The sequence below is a fragment of the Zea mays genome, chromosome 1 (assembly GCF_902167145.1).
Source record: "Zea mays cultivar B73 chromosome 1, Zm-B73-REFERENCE-NAM-5.0, whole genome shotgun sequence".
In the NCBI taxonomy this organism is placed as follows: Eukaryota; Viridiplantae; Streptophyta; class Magnoliopsida; order Poales; family Poaceae; genus Zea; species Zea mays.
This window is the reverse complement of record NC_050096.1, coordinates 15,063,679-15,086,890: the sequence shown is the minus strand read 5'-3', so window position 1 is coordinate 15,086,890 and position 23,212 is coordinate 15,063,679. Positions and strand designations below refer to the sequence as shown.

The 23,212-nt window shown below is 46.7% G+C and overlaps 1 protein-coding gene across 2 annotated transcripts; it reads left to right on the top strand.

The window, feature by feature from the left end:
* The first annotated feature begins 14,103 nt into the window (after nt 1-14,103).
* LOC100274922 (uncharacterized) lies at nt 14,104-16,781 on the top strand. 2 transcript variants are annotated; one of them, NM_001149170.2, is made up of 3 exons: nt 14,104-14,397; nt 14,548-14,817; nt 16,370-16,781. In NM_001149170.2, the coding sequence occupies exons 1-3, from the start codon at nt 14,380-14,382 to the stop codon at nt 16,415-16,417; spliced, it is 336 nt and encodes a 111-aa protein (NP_001142642.1). In that variant the 5' UTR covers nt 14,104-14,379; the 3' UTR covers nt 16,418-16,781. The 2 variants fall into 2 exon arrangements, with proteins under 2 accessions (NP_001142642.1, NP_001316320.1); NM_001329391.1 differs by having other exon boundaries at nt 14,186-14,397; nt 14,551-14,817; nt 16,370-16,709.
* Nucleotides 16,782-23,212: the final 6,431 nt, after the last annotated feature.

Here is a 23,212-nt window from a genome sequence, read left to right as displayed (position 1 = left end):
GTATTTTTCACAGAGCCCAATCAATCTTATCACATCCTTATCCTATATGGCAATTTGGCGGTCCGTACGACCAGTCAGGCACAACACGTACACGTGTAGTAACAACTACTGTATCTATCTCTCTTATTATTAAACATGAGATGAGAATATACTGTGTACTCATGTGTAGCAGTAACAGCTACTGTATCTATCTATTAAACATGAGAATATACTGTACTACTCCGTCGTCGGTCAGTCCCACAACAAGTGCCGTTATTGTTTTCTGAGACTGAGAAGCTAAATATTTTTTACTTTAACCAAATATATATAAAATAATAGTATTTATAGTATATAAAATATCGTTAGATAGATCATTAAGTCTACTTTTACAATAAAATTACATAGAGATAAAAATATTGTTGATATATTTATAGATGTACTAAAAAAATAAAAGTGATCGACACAAATACCATGAGGCATGAGGTGGAGTGAGTAATGCAGATTCCTAGCTTGCATAGTTTTCTTACACCTGATTAATAAATAGTATAATACATTAAGTATTTTTGTCAGAGCCTCTTAAGTGAAAAAAAATCTGGTAGCTCTGTCTCCGAGACGTGCTTAAAAAGAGTTTTATGCGAGTGCATCATCAAGTAATCGAAAGGAAAAAAAGAAAAACAAAGGCACACACGTCGATTTGCATTCTGGAGGTCGCAGTGCATTAGAAGAAGACTGAGGGACAGCGATAACAAGAAAATACGTTTTTTTAATAGGAAAGGAAAAAAAAGCTAGTGAGCGGCTGAGCGTACATGGCGTGAAGTCACGTCATGGTCAGGTCCACAAGTCGTGGAACAATCCCTTGTGGGTGGTGGATGGATCAGCATCGGCTAGGCTAGCAGCGCGGTGGGGGGCGGGGCCGCTCGCTACAGGCAGAAGAAACCAAAGGACCGTGTCTGGAGCCCCCGTACCCCTCGGCCGAGAGATGGGGCTCCCTCTCGTGGCCCGCGCGCTCTGCGGAGACCACCCACAGCTTTTTCTCACAACGTCACTGACTGCAAGTACAGGGCGGCACAAGAGGGTCTTGGACGGTTGGACCTCTGCCTTGACAACGTCACAGATTGGATGCGTGGCCATACATACATTTTGTATCCATGCCATGCCATGGACACAGATGAGAACAGAACAACGAGCAATAAAGCACATCTTATAAATTACCATGGCAGATTATGTCGTAGACTATAAAGTACAATATATATATAAAAAGGTATTTGAGATGGAAGCGTACAGCCGCACATGTTATAAATTACAATGCATGGCGGCTCGGCTCATCAGTGATCAGCTGGTGGAGTATATTAGTTCGTACGTACGTAACGTGCAGTACTGGTACATAACGTATGGTCCGTCCGTCCAAACTGTTGCATCAATCCAGGCATCCAACGTTGTTCGGTCGAGCAGCAGGGGGGGCATGCATGCATGCGGCCTGGACACTGGCCGAGGGCCCCCCTATCCCTACCTCATGTGCCAGCACAGTGCCTGACTGGCCAGCATGCATGTGTCCTCCTCTCCCATCCCATGTCCTCCCACAGCTTGCCCGCCTGAGCGTTGAGCCTGACCAGCATGCATGTTCGTCTGGGCGGAGCGAGAGCGAGATCGACCCAGGCAGCGTGCATGCATGGGATCAGATATATTATTTACCGTTCACGTTTCTCTCGATCTCCTTTTGTTCATAATAAAAAAAAAAGATGAAGTCGGTTTGCGTTGCGGTTGGCTACGCTACGCCGCGATGGAATCCGCACATGATCGAGTCAGTGGAGCAAAGTCAGCCCGCGCGGCATGCCCGTGCTGGACCGTAAATTCTGCGTACGTACAGTACGTATTAGCCGGCCCCGAGTTTTTTTAGTCAGGGGATCGAATATAATATGAGAGGCAACGGCAGCAGATTCTCAGGCAGTCATGTGTGTGGCTGCTCTCCCGCCGCCGCCTCCAAGAGCTTATTGGGTTGGAGGTGGATTGAGAAGGATTGAGGCCTTGTTCGTTTGTGTCGAATTGGTGGGTCGGAACGATTCCTATCCGGTTGCTTCTCTAATTTATATAAACTTTGATTAGCTGTAACGATTCCGGGTGCAATCCAACGTAAACGAACAAGCCCTGAAAGAGATTTAATTCCCTTCTATACAAATTTAAATAGGAGGGGATTTAATATCCTCCAATCCTTCTTAAACCCCTTCATGGCTTCAATCCACGGACTGCCGCGCCCGGCGGTACTGTAAAACTCGACCGGCGTACGTCTGCTGTTACCTAACGAAACAGGCGACTGGAGTGGAAGTGGAGGCAGGCGGGCGGCGGCCAGGCAGGTGTGGCGCACATCGGCGGCACATGGCACGCAGGACAGGAGGACGGAGACGCGATGCATGCGCGCGGCAGCGCTGAGAGGCCGCGCGCGTTCCGCTTCCACGCCGCGCCTGAAGAGAGAAAACGACGAGTCCAGCGGGAGTTCGCTGGCCCGGCGCCCGGTGCGACACAGACGCAGACGCAGGGTGCAAGGCTGCAGCCTGCAGCTGCGTTCTGGGCTGTGCTGCTAGCTTCTGGGGTCGGTCGAATGAGCGAGCGAGCGAGGTAGCTCTTGCTCGTCATCAGGGAGAGGAGGAGAACGCGCGCTCCTGCAAGATCTCCAGTCTGCGGATCGCGGTCGGAGTCAGTGACTGTGCTCGGACCCCTCCGCATGCTTTTGTCGCGGAATCATCGGGACTGTGATGGAGAAGAGCCGGAGGAGGGCCAGTACGGCATCTGCTGCATGCGCCTTCTTTTTTCCTGAGGACGTGACCAATCTAGGTACGTCATTCACCGTGTAGCGCGTGTACTACGCCTTCCGTGTGCGGGAACTGTGGGCTGAGTAGCTTTTTCATCCCTCTTTCATACCGGTTTACTTTATAGAGGGAGAGGACTGAGTTTTCTTTAGCTTAGGGATATATATACATTTAGGCTATCCGCAGTCGTTACCTCTAAATTTTTCCTCCTATATCACTTTCCCCCCTATTTTCTCCCATATTTTTTCATCTCCCGCAGCGGTTTCCCCTAAATACTCCACCTATACCCCACTACCACTATAAAATATCATTTTCTATACCAACTATCAATTTTTTATCTACTAACAATTACTCGTGGACCCACAACACAGTGTTTAGGGTGATGAACAGTGACACGCTAGATCTGGTGGGAGAGAGAAGGGGACCGACACGTAGGAGGCGCTGTAGGGGGCACCGCTGCGGCCATAGGATGCCCCCTACGCGCCGCATGCAAGGGGAGGGGGAGGGGCAGCGTCCACCGCTGCAGTTAGCCTTATAGCCCACTTTAAAATGTGAGAATTTTTCTTTTTTCCCATCTTTTTTTATGAAAACGAATTGATTTATGTCAAATTTAGAGATGGCAACGGGATCCGATCTCCCATTTCACGCAGGAAATTTCTCTATTAATCCCCACGGGGATCGAAACAAGATTTTTTTTTCTCCATCAGGTCCTGCGGGGATGAGGATGGGGAACCATTCTCCGTCCCATTCCTCGCATATACTCGCCCCGCGATTGTCTCTCCATCTAAATTAGTCCATAAATATGTTAAAATCTCTACTACTATTAAGGCTGCAAGAGTAGTCGGCCATTCCCGTGTTCTGCCACCATTCACATGTCATGTCTGTCATTCTCATTCTTTATTCTGAATTTCTCATTCCCTCCTCCCGCAAAGCTCATTCCCATTCTCATTCCCCCGTACAGCCCACGTCTAGCTAAAATTAAAAAAACACATGTCCTCAAGGGGATTTGAACTCATGACCTCTTAAGCAAAGGCCAAGAGTAGCTACACTACACCACATATGTGTTTATGTCTATATCTATGACAGGAAACACATCTACTACATCTCTCACCAAGCTCACTTGCTACCCTTGCACAATGTGTAGTAGTAGATAAGTATCACCGAGATTCTTGAATTAGATTTTTGGATGGAGATAATATTATTTAAAGAAGAGCTTTGCATGCAATTTCTTTTGTTTGAATAATGTATTATACTTAAATTCCTTTTTTTGCATGCGTGACATTTTTCTCTGTAATATTTTTTCCATAGATCAGACTTCTGAGTCATTTTCATAAACCAACGCCAAGCATGAATCCATGTTCTTACTTGAAACCCCGAACAAACACCATGAACAGGAGGCACTCACGTTGGCGTCGCTCATCGATGACGAGAAGAAGCTTGACGACTGTCAGTTCGACCTCTAGAAGCAGTCCTATGTGGTCGCATGCGCCGCTGTGTACGACAAGTTCCCGCGAAGCCACCACTTGGACGCGGTCCAGAGCAGCTGCACCGCGCTGTCCATCGTTAAGCAGGGAGGCCTCATGGTTGTCGCCAACATCGACGACTCTTGGGTTGTTCTAGACATCGCATCCGACGACGACGCCATCACGTCGTCTAGCTCATCGTCCACCTGAAGCCCAACCTACCACGTAAGTCGCTACTGACCGGACATGAATTCCTGTGCGCTGGGACGATGGACGTTGCTGACGTTGTGTGAGTGTCCTCGAACATGATGTATGTAGTGGAGTAGCGCATCTGGTGGTGCAACGGTCAGGGTACTACCTCGATGATGAGCCCGAGGTACACTTCGTTTGGCAACCCAACCAAGAGTCATCGGTACTCGTCATGCCGCGCGCGTTCGACGACTACTATATCGAGGATTGTGGCGTCATCTTAGCGTCGGAGGTGACGCAGAGGAGGATCGACAACAGTGACCAGTTCATCATCCTCGCCATCGTCAGGGTAGCTTTTGTGCCGACCTGCCTTTAATTCTCTTCGCAAACACACACATTTACCTTTTTGTTTAAGCAAGAGCGTATGACGGTGCGTGTCTGATGACTAACGATGTACGAGAAAATTTCTTCCAGCATATGTGGAACGTGCTCTCCAATGATGGGACCATTCAAATCGTGGCATATATCGAAGTCTGCATGATACTGATGGTTGCAATGTAGTGGTGAAACAACTAGATTAAAATAACAAAATTTATGTATGACTATGATCACAAGTTGATAATGAAACATTTTCTCATAACAATATAACACACATTTTATATATAAGTTATCGTAGTATACTGGTATTATATATTACCGTTGCAACGCACGGGCACCCAGCTAGTTATACTAAAAATTCAATACAAAGTCTATTACCCCATCTGTTCCAAAATATAATTCGTTTTAGGCTAATCCCATATCCGTTAAATAACGTATGAATGCAGTTTCCATGTATGTCTATATTCATTATCATTTGAATGAATGTGAACGGAAAAAGTGGTCCACAAAGAACTATATTTGGGACGGACTAAGTATAAAATAGCAAACTAAACTATAAAACAGGCGTCTCTTCTAATTCTAAATATTGTTTGTTCAAGTTATATTGCTTTAATATAACCAGTTTAAATGTGCATCTAAATATTGCATTTTCTAACCGGGATAGATTCCCCGCGAGAATAAATTCCACAACGGGGACGAGGATGGGAGAACAAGGTTCCCCATGAGTGTTTGTGGGGATGGAGACGGAGCATTTTTCTCCCCACGGGACGAGGATGGGAGTCATTCCTTAACAGAGAATTCTCCATTGACATCCGTAGTCAAAATTCTGTATAATTCCTCTATAATTTCTACAATCCAAGGGGGTCCTGAGACTAACTCTAGTATATTCCTAGTCCCACTCCCCAATCCCATTTTTGCACGCTTTAATTGTTCACCACCTCAACACCCTCCCCATCTGGCCGTGCAAAACGGAGGCAGCCGCTTCCACTCATTTTTTTCTACAAGTTCTATCTCATCCACCCATAGCAAAATAGGGATGGGGAGCGGGAAGTGAAGGTTGTTGGTGTAATGAACAATTCCTTATAGCGCACAAAATGGGGATAAAGAGCGGGATGGGGAGGCTGCTGGAGGAGACAAGTGCGCGCTAAAAGATAACTATTGCCTAGATGCAGATGCGTGCCACTACTGAAAACATAAACGGATACGCGATACTGAAGAGGTTGTTGGACACGCTATGGAGAGAGAGAGAGAGAGAGAGAGAGAGAGTATGATGGAGTTGGTCTAACCCTAGCGCGTGGCCCTGGATGCTACCGTCGTCCTTCTACGTGCCTAGAAGAACCAAATTGCATGTACTCTCTCTGGCTGAAATACAGTAGATTTTCATTTGTCATTGTTCGAACCCAAAAATGACCGTGCGGACGGTCTGGCCCGGAGGCCGGACGGTCCGCGGTCCGGACCGTCCGCGGTGGTAGCGCGGACGGTCCGCGCGTGCGCAGAGTCAGTTAGGGTTCCTAGTTTCTCGCGGGATTTGTTACCTAAAACCGCGGGATTAACTCGAAAATCAGTTGGAAGCGGATCCAGACCTCCCCCTTTATATAGATGAAGGGCTACGGCCGATTGAACCCCCAACAATCGAACCAATACAACTTCTATCTCGCATTTATTTTCAGCACAATTAGGAGTAGTTCTAGTCTAGTTCTAGTTTAGCCCTAGTTTAGTATTCCAATCCCCAAATTCTCTGCCTCTCCTCGACTCTACGTCGATTAGAGGAGTCTAGGTCGGCCGGCCCGAGCCTAGACAACTCCTAGGATCTCTCCTCCCCGACGGGGTCCCTCCCGGGAGCGAGATCCAGGCGCCGCCGGCGATCTTCCGCCGCCCCTGCGCACGCGCGGACCGTCCGGCCGTCAGGCAGGGAACCCGGGCTCCTGCACCAGGTCGCGGACCGTCCGGCCCTGTGCCGCGGACCGTCCGCGCCTGACCAGAGAGCACCGCCGCCTCGCGCCAGGCCGCGGACCGTCCGGCCCCTGCGTGCGGACCGTCCGCGCCTGACCAGAGGGCACCGCCGCCGGTTCTTCTTGAGTGATTGGCGCCTCCGAAAAGGTGTCAACATACTTTTGGCGACTCCGCTGGGGACTAGGTGTCTAGATCTGCTAAAAATCGGCCCATAAATGGCCGGTTCTAAGGATCCCACCAAGATCTCCACTACCAACATCATCAAGCCGGCCATGGAGGCGCTCCCGGCTGATGACCAAATGCCCTTTGAAGACCTCGTAATGCGCGATGAGAAGGAGGTGATGCGGCAATGGAACGAACAACGCGACAAGGAAGAGGCGGAGCTGCTGCATAAACTCTCCGAACGGCGCAAGGAGGCGGCGGACAAGTACTTGTCACACTTCACGGTAGATCGCCACCAGAAGATCGTCCGTCAAGGGGAGATCGATATGGAATCTCTCCTACCTCCACTTCAGGGTCCCGCTGTAAGTACTCCAGATCTATCTCTTACGACTTTCATGGATCAACGAGGAGATCAGTTAAAGCAATATGTAGATGAATCTATTAAAATGCATTTACGTGCATACGAGAAATCAGCTGCTCCTAACTTTCCATCGCGAGAGTCTAATACAGTGCCACCCGCGTCAAACACATCGGCTATAAATGGGTCACCCTTGACCCAGCCATCATATGGTATGCCGATGCACGCTTTCGCGCCACCACCACAGCCACAACCACTAGGCACGCGGCAAGTACTGGACGCGGCCGGACCGTCCGAACATCATCTCAGACAGTCCGGTTATACCGCGGACCGTCCGACGTATTTCGCCGGATCGTCCGACCAGATGCAGGCCCGCACACAAAACACTCAGGTCGCACCGTACATGGTCGGAACATCAGGATACAACCCTGAACACTTCGGCCCCATCACGGACCGTCCGGTGCATCACGCCGGACCGTCCGGATATGTTGCGGACCGTCCGCCATCTTACGCCGGACCGTCCGGATATGGCATGAACCGGCCGACGTATTACGCTGGACCATCCGACTCTACACGGGTCCATGCGCAGACTGCCCAAGTCACGCCATATATGGCTGATCCATCCGGTTACAGCCCTGGACCATTCGGCCCGATCGCGGACCGTCCAGTTCTTTACGACAGACGGTCTGGGTATGAGACTACCCACGTAGCACCATATACAGCTGGACAATCTGGATATACCTTCAGACCATTTGGCCAGGTCGCGGACCATTCGGCCTCTTACGCCGGACCGTCCGGATATGCATACGCAGAGCCGAGAGCTGCGCAATACGCACAGTTCCCACATTCATCGCATCAACATTATGGTGCCCCACCAACAACACATTATAATCATGCCATACCACCTCATGGACATAGGGCTGAATACTATTCGGCCACAAGAGAGCCTGAGGGGTATAGGGCAGGAGCTGGTGACATTAATAGGACACCTAACACACACCTCAAACATACCTGGGAGGAAAGCCGACAGAGTAATGTCAGGCAACCTGAAATCTCCACCCACAAACTCAATGGATGGTCGCCAGACATGGCAGAGAGGGTCAGAGACGAGGTAGCCGGGATGTTCAGGGACAAACTCGGTGTTAGTGTGTCAGGTACAGGGCAATCGTATCGGAAGCCTTATAGCCACCGATTCGACACCGTGCCATACCCACAGGGAACTAGAATACCAGACTTCTCTAAGTTTTCTGGTGAAAGTGGGAAAAGCACACACGAACATATAAGCCAATTCATAGCACACTTGGGAGAATTGGCTGATGGGGAAGCCTACCGCGTTCGTTTATTCTCGTTGTCCCTTACTGATACTGCATTTGCATGGTACGCTGCTTTGCCACCAAATTCTATTAACTCTTGGGAAGAATTAGAGCAGAAATTTCATGAGCACTTCTTCTCAGGAGAACATGAGTTAGAATTGGCTGACTTAGCTTCAGTCCGACAGGGGCCTGAAGAATCGGTTAATGACTATATCCGGAGATTCCGGGACACTAGAAACCGATGCTTTCAGATTCATGTCGCGGAAAAACAACTAACAGGGCTAGCTTTCAATGGGTTGCGACCCTACTTAAAAGAAAAATTAGATGGCACTCAATTCTTTTCGCTAGTGCACTTGCACCAGCGGGCTATGACATGTGAAAGCCGAAGTAAGGAAACATCAAAATCGGCTAGCCATAAGATGCATCTAGTGGGATACGATAACTCGGACGATGAATCCACGGATGTATACACCGCCGAACTGGTTTGGCCAGGGCAGGCTAAACCTTCACCATGTTCTGCTTTACAGTCGATTCGAAAGAATCGACAAGAAGAAGTTAAGTTTACGTTTAATGTTGCCAAATGCGATAAAATATTTGACGAGTTACTGAAAAACGGCAACATTAAATTAACTCATACTATTCCTCCTCCTGATGAATTAAAGAGGCGTGCTTATTGTAAGTGGCATAATTCCTTTTCTCATGCCACCAATGATTGTAATGTTTTTCGTCGACAGATACAATCGGCCATAAATGAGGGTCGATTGGCTTTTCAGGAGATGCAAGTAGACACACAACCCTTTCCTGTTAATACAATAGAACTCACATGCAAAAAGGTCTTGGTTCGGCCCGAAATGGCCGATAAAGGCAAAGGCAAGGGTATCGTCATTGGCGATCCCCGCATGTCAGATATATCACAAAAGGAGATTGCTCGAAAGGCTTCGGACGAGAAGGCTAAAAAGTCCGAAGACACTGGGGGGCAGGCACAGTTAATGAACCAAACACATCAGCCTAGCCCGAACATCGTAGATGGTCCGGCACCTACGTGCGGACGATCCGGTGCTCAGACAAACGGTCCGGCTAACTCAGCCGGACAGTCCCCCTATGACCAAAGGCGTCAACCTCTACATAAAGCAAGAAAAAAGACGCAAGGTCAAAGCACATATAATCGGCTGATCAAAGCCGATCCTACTTTTGATCAGTTGCTCTCCAAAAATGCTAGCAAAAAGACTGTTCCACGTGATTGGTCAACAAAGAAACCCTGGCCACCTGCTAAAACAAAACGGTTAAACAAAACGGCCCAAAAGGCGACACAACAAGCATCGCCTATTCATTCTATGAGACCAGGGTACTTTCCACCTATTTACTCATCGTCGGTATATTATCCTGTTCAAACATGGAATGGCACGATGATGAATCCATGGTACATGTATAATCCCTTCGTCTATCCAGACTGGGGGGCACCTCCATTCTATTCCTTTTGATCCATTGATCAAATGGTCATGGCCGAGAAAGATACAATCCGAAACGGCCTTTATATTGGTGCTTTATTGAATAAATCTCCATATCGAAAAGCCGGTGACTTACATCAGGTTTAGTTCATATGTTTTTGGTTCGTCAACCTTCACCAAAAGGCAGGGGGGCATATGTTCGAACCCAAAAATGACCGGGCGGACGGTCCGGCCCGGAGGCCGGACGGTCCGCGGTCCGGACCGTCCGCGGTGGTGGCGCGGACGGTCCGCGCGTGCGCAGAGTCAGTTAGGGTTCCTAGTTTCTCGCGGGATTTGTTACCTAAAACCGCGGGATTAACTCGGAAATCAGTTGGAAGCGGATCCAGACCTCCCCCTTTATATAGATGAAGGGCTACGGCCGATTGAACCCCCAACAATCGAACCAATACAACTTCTATCTCGCATTTATTTTCAGCACAATTAGGAGTAGTTCTAGTCTAGTTCTAGTTTAGCCCTAGTTTAGTATTCCAATCCCCAAATTCTCTGCCTCTCCTCGACTCTACGTCGATTAGAGGAGTCTAGGTCGGCCGGCCCGAGCCTAGACAACTCCTAGGATCTCTCCTCCCCGACGGGGTCCCTCCCGGGAGCGAGATCCAGGCGCCGCCGGCGATCTTCCGCCGCCCCTGCGCACGCGCGGACCGTCCGGCCCTAGAGCGCGGACCGTCCGGCCGTCAGGCAGGGAACCCGGGCTCCTGCACCAGGTCGCGGACCGTCCGGCCCTGTGCCGCGGACCGTCCGCGCCTGACCAGAGAGCACCGCCGCCTCGCGCCAGGCCGCGGACCGTCCGGCCCCTGCGCGCGGACCGTCCGCGCCTGACCAGAGGGCACCGCCGCCGGTTCTTCTTGAGTGATTGGCGCCTCCGAAAAGGTGTCAACAGTCATATATAAGTCAACCCACTTCATGTTTGACTAAAATTATAAAGAAACATATTAACTTGTACCACAGCAAAAAAGTAATTTATAAAAATACATTCTATGATGTTTATAATAGAACTTATATGATGTCAAAATATTTTTTTTCTATAAATTTGATCAAATTTAAGATAGATTGAGTTGCGAGTACGTTATCTTTTAGGACGAGAGAGAAGATACTGTATCATCAACTTGATGGACAAAAGGAGTGGAAGGTATTTCAATGAATCGTCTCTATCCTACATTAGGTTTATAAATAATTGCAAAAGTTTTCCTAAAACTTGAGCTAACGCAACCACCAGATGGATACTCGAGAGAAGGGCATATACCACTCAAAAGAAAAAGAGACACAAGGAAACAACCCATCTACTGAAAATGCCCCGGATCATGGAAAATAATGACTACTAATTGGATCTAGATGGTAAAGTGAAACGACCTAGAGTAAGCTCCTTAACTGCATTCGGTTCATAACAAAAATCTCGTCTTCTGAACTGAACCTGATTCTGGCGATATAGACAAAGCCCATGTTTGGAGAGCAGGCCGAAATGGGTGTAAAAGAAAACAATTATAGGCCCAGACAGTACGTAGGCCCCTAGCAGACAAACTCATGGGCATAAGGAGGTCCACTTGTAGCAATTCCGCTAGGAGCGTGCCCAGGTTCCGCGAGGTCGCTGGCCGCTGCCGCTCCGTGGCCGCCGCCGCCCGCCGAGGGCTCCCTCGTCAGCTAGCACCAGCCGGTGAGGGTCTAGCTGAGGGCGACGATCGCGGCTGAAAACCTGTTGGGTTTAAAAGTCTTGTTCTGTTTCTTATGCAACGTACGACATCATCTGCAAACGGGCAAACGATACATCTCTCCCAGTTCCATGGCAATCGTTAGCCAAAATCTCCGTTCACAAATATACAACACCATTTACTTTTTTTCGAAAACTTTAATCACTCGTCTTATTCAAAATATCATTATTTATGCTATTTGGTCGTACTTGAAAAGGTTGAAATAAATTATAAATTGAGACGGGCTGAGTATGAACGAAAGAAAAGGAGGTACAGAAGTCGGGTGCCATTGGAACCGAAAGTCCGACATGTAAAGTCCACTACGTGCATATGCTTCGATCACAGTCATAGATTGAGATGGTAATACTTTAGATTTTACGCTATAAAATTTAATGGTAGAATCAAATTAAGATCGAGTTTTATTTCTATTTATTTTTAAATCAAAATTAGTTTAGAGCCTAAATTTATTGTAAAAAAATATTTAGATCATGATTAATTATCACCTCTAGTCAGAGGCGAACACAAAGAGTGGTCCATCGCCCCATCTTAATTTTTATAATCTCTTGTACTTAGGATTATATATACATCAAAATAAAACTTTTGTATAGTAGTAGATGTAGCTAAATCTAGTGAAAACTTAGTTTGATCTAACTTTTTCTCAGCGCTCCTCTGTTCAGTCCACTCCACGCTCTAGTCATTCGATTCCCTCCCCTAGCAGCTAGCCCACTCACGACTCGCTCGCTCCTTTAGTCACTGATTGATCGGTTAGTGGATGACCTAACTCGTCTGCTGCCAATGCCACCTTGCCTCCTCTTCACTCGTCAAACTCGTCGCGTCGTCGTAGTTCCACACATAGCACCGCTACTTTGCCTCCTAGTCCACACCGACGCTCGGGCAAGCTGTCGGTAGAATCCTGCCTTGGCACCATGGCGTCATCTGCCCTTGCTATCTCACTAGGATCCTACCACGTCATCCAATACGGTAATGGTTGTCACTTGCCGCCACCTACCCTCGCTACCCTCTGATGCCGCCTCATCATCACCATCTCGCGCGAACTCGTTAACTCGCCATAACGACATGTCGATGTGAGTATGTGACCACTCCGTCCTATCCCCCTCGCTGGTTTGCCCCTTTCCCTTCTCCGGCTCTCCTGCTAGGACAACTTAAAAGGTTTTTAGGTATTCATATCATCTTGGAATATTCCTATTCCTAGTATTACCTTACCTTCATATTATTGTCACGAAGCTATTTTTTAACTGGTCTAGTGATTTATCCTTTGTGGTGTCGCTCCATCTATAATTTTGTCATGCGTTCGGCACTACATCTAGTCACCTGTGTCCACCCCTCTTGCACGCCTGACTAGCTTCAAAATACACAGCTTGTTCGCTGCGACTTGCTGCGGCTGCAATCCGGCTGCGGCTGCGGCTTCTACAGTATTTTTCTCTCTATGGATTGCAGCTGCAGTAATCCAAACAGCTGCAACAGTGTCGGCTTGTAGCCAGCCGAACACGCCCACACATACCCCGTATGCATATCCGGGAAGTTAATACGACGAGAACCTTCGCCAACGCGTCCAGCCGCTAATAACGCTGTCACGAAGGAGTTCATGAGTGAATGAACGCATATACTGTATCATGATATGATGGGAACGCCGGTAGTTATTGGCGGCAACAACACGCTGGCCGGATTGGAGGCTCTGAGAACTTCGGCAGCCGTCTGAACCTCTGGAACCCCTGCGTACGTCAGCGTCGCCATGGTCACTTCTTCGTCTCTCGCCCTACATGACATGATTCACGGGAAGGTGGACAGGTCGCCTGCAAAGTGAAGAGGATGAGCGAGCTTGTTGCCACTTGCCAGTCGCATCCGATTTTGGCAATGGCAAGGACGTTTAGGCCGGGCACCGAATTGTGCTTGTGCTTCTCCTTTTCGGGGGCACGGCCGAGCTGGCCACACGGAGTCGCGGATTATTTTTCCTCCCTGCCGACTAGTCACCATCCTGTCCTCCCTGAAAGGTATTCGCGTAGTAGTAGTAGAGGAGGCAAAAGCCGTGTGAAGCCATGGCCACAGCACGGACCGGGTGAAGTCACGGGTCTGTGGGCCCAGATTGGCAGGCAATCCTCAATGCTAGCTCCACGGCTCCACTCCACCACACCACACAGCACAGCAGTCACCAGCTGTGGCCGCCCGCCTCCGCCCTCCGCGCCGCGGACGCGTGGTGTTGGCGTGGTATGCAACGGGCAGTCAGCGCAACGGATCGAAGAGAGAGCTTTGCAGGAAGATTATAAAGCTGCAGTGGGCACCCACTGGTGGCTCGAAACCAGCTGGATTTTCTTTCCACTTCGGTGTGCTGGTCGACGTGGTCCTTCTCTCCTCTCGTCTCCACAGTCCACACACACCGTGTGCGGCGGTAGCTGCTGCTGCCCGTGCCTACCGAAGAAGACAAGTCCAACACTGTTGTTCTGTTCCGTGATTGCGGAATTTGCTTCACCACACCTTCATCAGAGAGCCGAGACGACACGCTCGAGACCCAGCAAGGCAAGAAGAACACGAGAGAGACAGCAGGCACCAGGCAGGGATCAATCATCCGTCCATGGAGAACCTAAAGGAGGTAAGTAAACCTAGTGATCTCTGCCTCCCTGGACCCTCTCTCTCTTGATTCCTTTCCCGAGGAGCTCAGCTCGCTCGGCTAGCTAGGCACCGGGTTCCTGTTCCTGCCGCGAGGCGCGTCTCACACGCGGCGGTCGGTGCGCGCATGCAGCAGCGGGGCCACGACGCGGCGGGCGCCAACGCCTGGATGACGGTGCCGGCGTTCGGGGACTGGGACACGAAGAACGGCGCGCTGCCGGACTACTCCATGGACTTCTCCAAGATCCGCGAGATGCGCAAGCAGAACAAGAAGGAGCTCTCCCGCGCCAGCCTCGGCGGCGACGACGACCTCCTCGCCCACGCCCAGAAGCCGCAGCCCAGTATCGCCCCGCCCAAGCTCGGCCGCCCCCGCCCCGGCCCCGCCGACGACCACTCCCCAACGGTAAACTTTTTCGTTTCGTGCCCCGTTCCCCGTCCCAGCATCATTAAACCAACCTGAGGCATCTTTTCTTTCCCTTTTTTTAACTGGATTTCGATTCGTCTAGTTTTAACTGGAATTTATAAGCGCGGGTAGTAATTAGCTAGTGTCGAGGATTGACCTTGCTATTTGTGAATGACTGGAGTACAAGCTAGGTACAAAATGAATGAATTAAACTAAACTAGTCTCCGGACGAGCCAGATTAGCAACGCTGACAGTGGACTAAAAAGCTGCAGCTGGCGAAAGCAGTTCTTTTGGAATTACGAAATACGTAGTAAAGTCACCTCACCACTTCAATAGGCAGCATCGCTGCAGTCTGTAGGAGCTCGATATCCTGCCGCGGCAGATTTCTGAAATGTCATAATAGTTCCCCCCAACATGTCAATGTTGGAAGAGTACAGCAACTCGCATCTACATGTGGCAGAGCTTCGAACTGGTAATACTAGCTAATTGATGTCTTAACCAAATGTTCCCCTACAGGGATAACATTTCGTTCCATAATCTTGAGGACAGAATAAGAAGATCATGGAGAACCACGGGTTTACTGCATATGCTGTAGATTATAATAAGATGTAGACACACAAGAGCAGTTTGCGCTCAAAATCTGGATCAAGGTATTAATAAGAGTTCTACTGAATAATATATTTGAATGGTGCAAAATCCCCCTCTCATTTAGAATCAACTATTAATAAGAGTTCTACTGAAATATGATTCAACGAGTTAGATGATAGTTTCATCATGAGTCCTTTCTGCTACCCGAATTGGGACCAAGATTAGGTCGTCCCAACAACTGTAGATCGGTTGTGGTGACTGTTAGGTAAGGACGAATCTTCTTATTTTCTTAATCATATATTGTCCATATCTACATGCCTTTAGAAAAGCCGCCCAGATGTATTGATGTGTCATTGTCCGTAGGGGAATCTTAGGGAAACTAATGATGGGTTTAGCTTTTAGCCAGTTGAGGGGATAAGCAACTCTCGGGTTGTAGCTGTGACAAGTAGCAAATTGGTTGAAGAAGTGGCAAACCGAGACTTAGAGCTAGGGGTGGTAATGGGCCATTTAATTTAGCCTAGCAAATTTAAGGATCAAGTCAAGTTAGGGCCGGATCATAAAACAATACAATTTTGAACTAACAAAATTAAGGGCCTTGTTGGTTTGTGAAGCAAGTATTAGGGTCATGATCCATTACCACCTCTACTTAGAGCATGTTTGTTTGAGATTATAATTTGCATAGGTTATATAATCTAACTTATTTTGAACTAAACGTTCCTTCAAAATAAGTCAGATTATATAATATTATAATCCCAAACAAACATGCCTTTAATTGACAACAACCTAGAACATTTTGCAAGAGTTTATTGGCATATCTTCATAATGCTTTTCTTTGCATCGTTGTTTGCGATGACAGAGAATCACAATGCAATTTCTGCCACACCTTACCATTATGCACCAGACATTTTGTTTGCGTAACCTTGATCCACGCATGCCGTTACTAATCTGAAATATGTTGATGCAGGGAGGGAAGAAGTTCCTGAGCTACTTCCGGTGTTGTATCAAGGCCTGAAGAGGTGCTGCTCTAGTGCCTGCAGTCCCTGTGTTTTTTTTTCGCAGCAGAACACTTGTGAGCAATCAGGCCTCGGTTTTGTTAAGTACCCCGTGTCCAAAAACGTGTAATATATTTGTCCTTATGGATCAGTCGTTGGGCCTGTATGAAGAACAGACCAGTTTATGGGGTAAGCAACGTTCTTTTTGTACACATACATCACCATCGATTTGTCCTTGATACGATCAAGGGGCATGGTTCGAATGAATTGGTTTTGTAATTATGATGGGAAAATACGTACGGAAAGCACAAATGACTCCTGGCACCTTTTTCTATAGGAGCACACAATTTTTTATATATAGAAGTGTGGAGACTTCTCAGCGAACCTGAATCCCTGGTATTAAGACTCATTAGGTTGTCTCCAACAGATTATATATATATATATATATATATATATATATATATATATAATGAGAAAAAAGAGTTCCCCACCTTGGGCCTGACGGCTTACGGCAAGGTCGCAAAAACAACAACGACATAGACAAAAGCAGTATCACAAAAGCCACATGCGGCAAATCAAGCCCAAACGTAGTTGAAAAAATATCAACATAAAGTTAAAGGATCCTGTAGGGAACTTGTTCTCAAATGCTATGAATTAAGAACAAGACAACATAAAATGTTAAATGTTAATGTTCTTCGTCCAACGAAGCATTATTCCCTTGGGGATTAATGGACCTTGGACGAAGGTTGATGACAATACGACTACGAGGGTTAAATCTTCGTAATTGAATTTTAATAGATTGTATAAGATAACATAAAATATAGAGTATCAAAGGTAAATGAATCATAAACGAACCATATTATATCTACTCAGTATATTTAATCATTAAATACAGTTATACCTCTGCCTTGGCAAAGATTGGTTCCCGAATGATGCGATTGCAAATACAGGAATGCGTGAACAGTAAAGGAATATTGTTCACTATTTATAGGCACAGGACACAGCCTGTGGGGAATTACAACTATGCCCCTTATAAGGGATTACAACAGCGACCCAAACATTTATGGACTAAAAGGTCATTCTACTTTTAAGTCGGTTTGTAATTCCGAAGCTTCATGAAGAGGATCCTTCGGTCATCTCATGCGGACAGCTTCAGCCGAAGCTGCTTCTTCCTACAAGACCTTCGGCGACGAAGCATAGTCCCAACAGTAGCCCCTTTCGCGGCGCTAGATCGTTTTTCGTAACGAGCTTGATCCGTGAAAAAAGTCTCTTAAGCTTCGGGAAGCCGAAGGTCCAAAAAACACCTTCCCTGAGCTCGTTGTCGAGAAACGATTCAGTTTCCGAGCGCGTAGCGGTCCCACCTTGCAGAGCTATTGTTTGGTCTCTGCGGTCCACCGCGCAGCGAGTGCAAGCGGCTGTCCGCCTGGTGTAAAAATCCTGGCGATTCACCTTCTTACCTACATCACTATATAAACAGACGAGTAGGTGTGAAGTTACCACAGCATTCATTGCTATTTGCACTGTTTTGCTGCAAAAATTTTTAACCATAGCCGAAGCTTGACTCTCAGAATCAGACGAAGCTCCAGTTTGAAGCCTACTTCGTCAGAAGAAAAAGCTTCGGAAGAAAAAGCATTTAGTTCCCAAAAAAAATTTCAGAGTTAAATGGCCAGAGTGCGTTCTACCGCTAGGGTTGAGCGTGAGGGAGGCGAAGCTGAAGGATCGGAGACTGTTCCCATCTCCGAAGCGATGCAACGATCCGGACTGGTAACCCCGGAAGAAATCCCCACTGCTGAGACAGAACAGGCGACTGCCGAAGCGGAAGAAGGAAACATTGAGGAAACTGATTCCGAAGATGATTATCGTATTGCCATGTCAAGTAAGCCCAGCCACTTGGACTTCGGAAAGTCGACTGTTTCGAAGGCTGATCTCTCCAAGATGGTGAAGTCGGGTTATTTCAGTGAAAGTCAGAAGAAGCTACTACGCTTCGGGGGGAAGAAACTACCCCGAAGCCAGAGAAGGATGAAATAGTCATTTTCAAGAGCTTTCTAAAGGCTGGGTTGAGATTCCCCCTGCATGGGATTATTGCAGATGTATTGAAGAGGTTTGAGATCTACTTTCATCAGCTGACTCCTAACGCTATTGTTAGGCTTAGCGTCTATATCTGGGCCCTCCGAAGCCAGGCGGTGGAGCCGTTTGCCGACAGCTTTTGTCGAGTTCATGAGCTGCATTATCAGACGAAGGCTAGAAAAGATGGATTGCATGATAACTTTGGTTGCTATAATTTTGCCTATCGGAAAACCACAAAGTTTCCTGTCATCAGCTATCGAAGCAAGTGGCCGGCAGGCTGGAAATCGGAATGGTTCTACGTCAAGGTTGATGACGACAAGGAGAAGCTTGTGCAGAGTCCGCTTGAACTAATCTTCGGAGAAACCCGACCTCATTGCAACATGACACCAGAAGGTCCAACCCAAAAAGCGTTGGCTGAGTTTAAAATTATTTCAGAGCATATCAGCACAAGAGACCTGGTTCAAGAGTTTTTGGCTTTCAGGGTTTTTCCTACCTTAAAAGAATGGGAAATGCCGAAGCTAGAGGGGGAGAAGAAAGAAGGGGAACTTGTGCGGTTACCTTACTATTACAAGTTTAAGAAATATTTTAAAACACCTTGCCAAGAGTGGCTGGACACAATTGAAATAATGTGCAATGAAATACTCGGTAATTACTCAAAAAAGAGGATCAGTTGATGACTGCGGCCTTCGGTACCCGTCCGAAGCGAAGACTGAATCGAGTGCTGGACGCCCTGGGTTTTGAATACCCTGACTACGAAAATCTGAATAAAGGTGTCGAAGGCCGGAAAAGGAAAAGGGTAGCCGAAGCTTTAAATGAAGATGAGAAAGAACCACCAAAAAAGAAGAATATTCCGAAGAAGAGGAAAGTATCATCTCCGAAGCAAAAAGTATCCGACGAAGAGGAGACTCCCGCATCACGCTCTGCCACTGACGTGGAAGAGATTTTGAAGGTAATGACTGAATCCCTGCCTGCGAAGCTAAGTCCATTGGGGCCTCAACTGACAAAGTTTTTTCAGAAGGAAAAGGAGCCCGAAAAAACGAAGAAAACAACTAAAACAAAGAGACAAAGAATCATCGCAGTGACAGAAGTCATTGACAAGACACCACCGAGAGCTTCAGCTCAGAAGATACCAGCGGCTGAGGAAATAACAAATATTGAAGTCACACCTTCGGAGGTCGCGGCTATCAAAGCTACCTCAACTGAAGATTTGAATTTGGCAAGCACAATCGAACACATCGACAAAATGCTGCTAAACATGGCCACAGAAGAAGCCACTACTGCCGCCGAAGAGGCCATGGCTGCAGTGTCTGAGAAAGAAAAGGAAATTTCTGACGAAGCTTCAGAGGACGAAGCCTTCATGTTTCAAAATTTAGTTGGACAAGAATTGTCAAAAACCGAAATAGAAGAGCTTAAAGAATATGCCAAATCTTGCGGATATAAACCAGGAGCACTCCTCTTCGGGGGTATTGACGATGAAAAATTAGACTGTATCCGGGATCAAACTGGAGCTAAGGTTATCGGTACTCTATCAAAGAGTATCGGTTTTCCGAAGCTGGAAACGGACATTAGCCGCTACCGACGACAACATATCGTTGGTAGTTTATTTTATTCCAATTTCAAGGTGAACTACTTTTCCCTTGACTTTTATTGTTTTTAATAATGAAGACATGTCTAACGAAGGTTGTTTACGTGCAGAGTATGCTGTTGAGCAAGGCTTTGAAAATGCAGCAAGATCTAGAAGACAAAAAACACGAGGTTATAATTGAAAATTTAGAGAGCAAAATAAAAGAGCAATCAGCTATTATTGAAAAGAAAAACTTCGAGCTTCAGACAACTGAAAGCTTATTGGCAGAAGCCGAAGCTAAAGTAGCAGAATTGAATACGAAGCTTCTCTGCCAATCTGAACAGTTTGAAAAAGAAAAGCAAGAACTTAATACGAAACTTGAAGCCGAAGTCCAACAAAATTCAGATTTGAAAAAATTATTGGCAAGCCTTCAAGACAAATGTTTGGAGTTTAGCAATAAATGTATTCAACGACTGAGAAAAATCTTCCACTCAGTCGGGGCCAGCAGTGGGAAGTTCACCCCGTCAACTGAAGATTTACCAAAGACCTTCGAACATATTGAGGGTGAAATTGATGAGCTTGACGAAGTTATAGCCTGGCACGGTGACTTCTGTGCCTGGGTAGCTTCTCGGGGCACTGCTGCAGCTTTTCTGAAAGCTGGCTGCGACCATGAAAAAATTGTTAATAGGCCCAATTTCACTCTATCACCATCAATTTTAGATGATATTCCTGACCTCGCCCGAAGCATTTCTAATAGATTTGTAAAGATGATATGGACAAAAGGCGGGCGAAAAAAGGCTGGAGACGAAGCTCGGAGTCATCTTGAACCAGTAAGAAATCATACCTTGTGCTTACCTTTTCCTTCAAGCTTGGTTTTGACCCACAACAACTTAATTCATGTAGGATGACGAAGCCGAGACCGATGCTTAAAGAGTATGACGCCAAAGCTGAGGCCTCATGAAGATCAGTAGGAGTAGACTGTAGACAAACTCAAGAAACTTTTGAAATAACTTTTGTAAATATGACTAAACTGTTCTTAATGAATTCTGTTCATACCTTGTAATATGCTCTTACCCTTCCATTAATGTATGAAAGACGCTTTGATGTGGACGAAATTATCTTTTTGAGTCGAAGGCGAAAAACACCTTCCCTTCTTTTCGTACACAGCGAAGCATAAAAAACAACTTTTCCTTTTTTCCGAAGCTCTTCTTCTCGTACACGACGAAGTACAAAAGACAGTTTTTTCCTTTTTGCCGAAGCAACCACTTATGCTATGATGATGGTTATCCTACATATGCCTGGATGAATGTTTATGAATGCAAATGTTATGATGTAATGTGATGTGCAAATGAATGTCCAAACACATATCCGAAGCCATAATCACAATCGTTATTTCCTTAGAAACAATCACATATCAGCGCTGACTTTTCGTTGTAAGCCTCCCTTAGGAGCTTCTTCGTCTTTTACTTCAGCGGAATCAGCGTTGACTTTTCGCTGTAAGCTCTGCATTCCCTTAGGAACGTCTTTGGAGCTTCTTCGCCTTTTACTTTCGGCGGAATCAGCGTTTATTTTTCGCTGTAAGCTCTGCATTCCCTTAGGAACGACTTTGGAGCTTCTTCCCTGTTTCTTTCCGGCACTCGATGGTGCGTTCTCAGCTTTTACATTTACATCTTTGGGGGATTTTGCTCTTATAGAGCTAAAAAAGGAAATTACATGTGATGGCCCCATTAAAAACATTTCTCCCCCTTCAGAAAGGAAAAGGGTGCCATGAAAGAAAAAAATAAAAAAAATATAAAAAATTACATCAAGTTATACATAATATCGCCGAAGCTCATCCGCATTCCAAGATCTAGGAATGTCGTTGCCGTCCATATCCTTCAATCTGTATGAACCGGGTCTTGACGAAGATACTACCAAAAAAGGTCCCTCCCATTTCAACTGCAACTTGCCCACTGTATCTGGGTTAGCCACTCTCCGAAGCACCAAATGTCCTGGCTCAATATTCTTTAGCCGAACCTTTCTATCACGCCATTTGATTGTTTCGGCTTGATATTTATTGATGTTCTCCACATCTTGAAGCCTGATCCCTTCTATAACATCTTTTTCCACAGAATGATCAGCTTCAGGATCTGATTCTACCGAAGCTACTACTCTTATTGATCCAGTTTTAGCTTCTTCCGGGGTTATTGCTTCGTCACCAAACAATAATTTGAATGGAGTAAAGCCTGTTGACCTTGATGTTGTTGTGTTGTGGCTCCATACCACTTTGATTAATTGGTCTGGCCACTTTCCCCTGGGTTGATTGAAGATTAACTTCATTATTCCTGTCATTATGATGCCATTGGCTCTTTCAACGAGTCCATTTGACTCCGGATGCCTCACTGATGCAAAATGGATCTTCGTGCCAATTTGATCGCAGAATTCTCTGAAAGCTTCGGAGTCGAACTGTGTTCCATTATCTACAGTGATGGCCTTTGGTACTCCGAAATGACAAACAATATTCTGCCAGAAAAACTTTTGAATGGTGGCCGAAGTTATTGTGGCTAAAGGCTTTGCCTCAATCCATTTAGAAAAATATTCCACAGCCACTACAACATATCTTAAGTTTCCTTGGGCCGGTGGTAACGGACCTAACAAGTCAAGGCCCCACCTTTGCAATGGCCAGATGGGTTGTATCAGCTGAGTTAGGGACGAAGGTTGTTTTTGATCTCTTGCACATTTCTGACAACCTTCGCACTTTTGAACTAATTCCGCTGCATCCAAAGCTGCCTTCGGCCAATAAAACCCTTGACGGAAAACTTTTCCAAGTAACGGCCTAGATCCAATGTGAGATCCACACATGCCTGCATGTATTTCTTTCATCAATTCTATGCCTTCGGCTCTAGATAAACACTTGAGTAATGGAGCACAAACTCCATGCTTGTACAACTCCCCTTCTATCATGACATATGGACGAGCTCTTGCCTCTATCCTCCTGTTGTAAGTTTCGTCATCTGAAAGGAAATTACCCTGAAGGTAAGAAATAATCTCAGTTCTCCAGTCTTCACTATAAACAGGAGATATATTGAGGACTGCTCTTTCAAGAAGTTCCACTGAAGGTGCTTTTATTGTTTCAAAGAACACATCCGAAGGTAAGGGCAGCCCCTGTGCTGCTGACTTAGCTAGCAAATCAGCATGCTCATTT

Bases quoted from the DNA above. Each gene is read 5' to 3' on its own strand.
- LOC100274922 (NM_001149170.2), top strand. The intron at 14,818-16,369 runs GTAAACTTTTTC...ATGTTGATGCAG, and splicing joins CCGACGACCACTCCCCAACG to GGAGGGAAGAAGTTCCTGAG.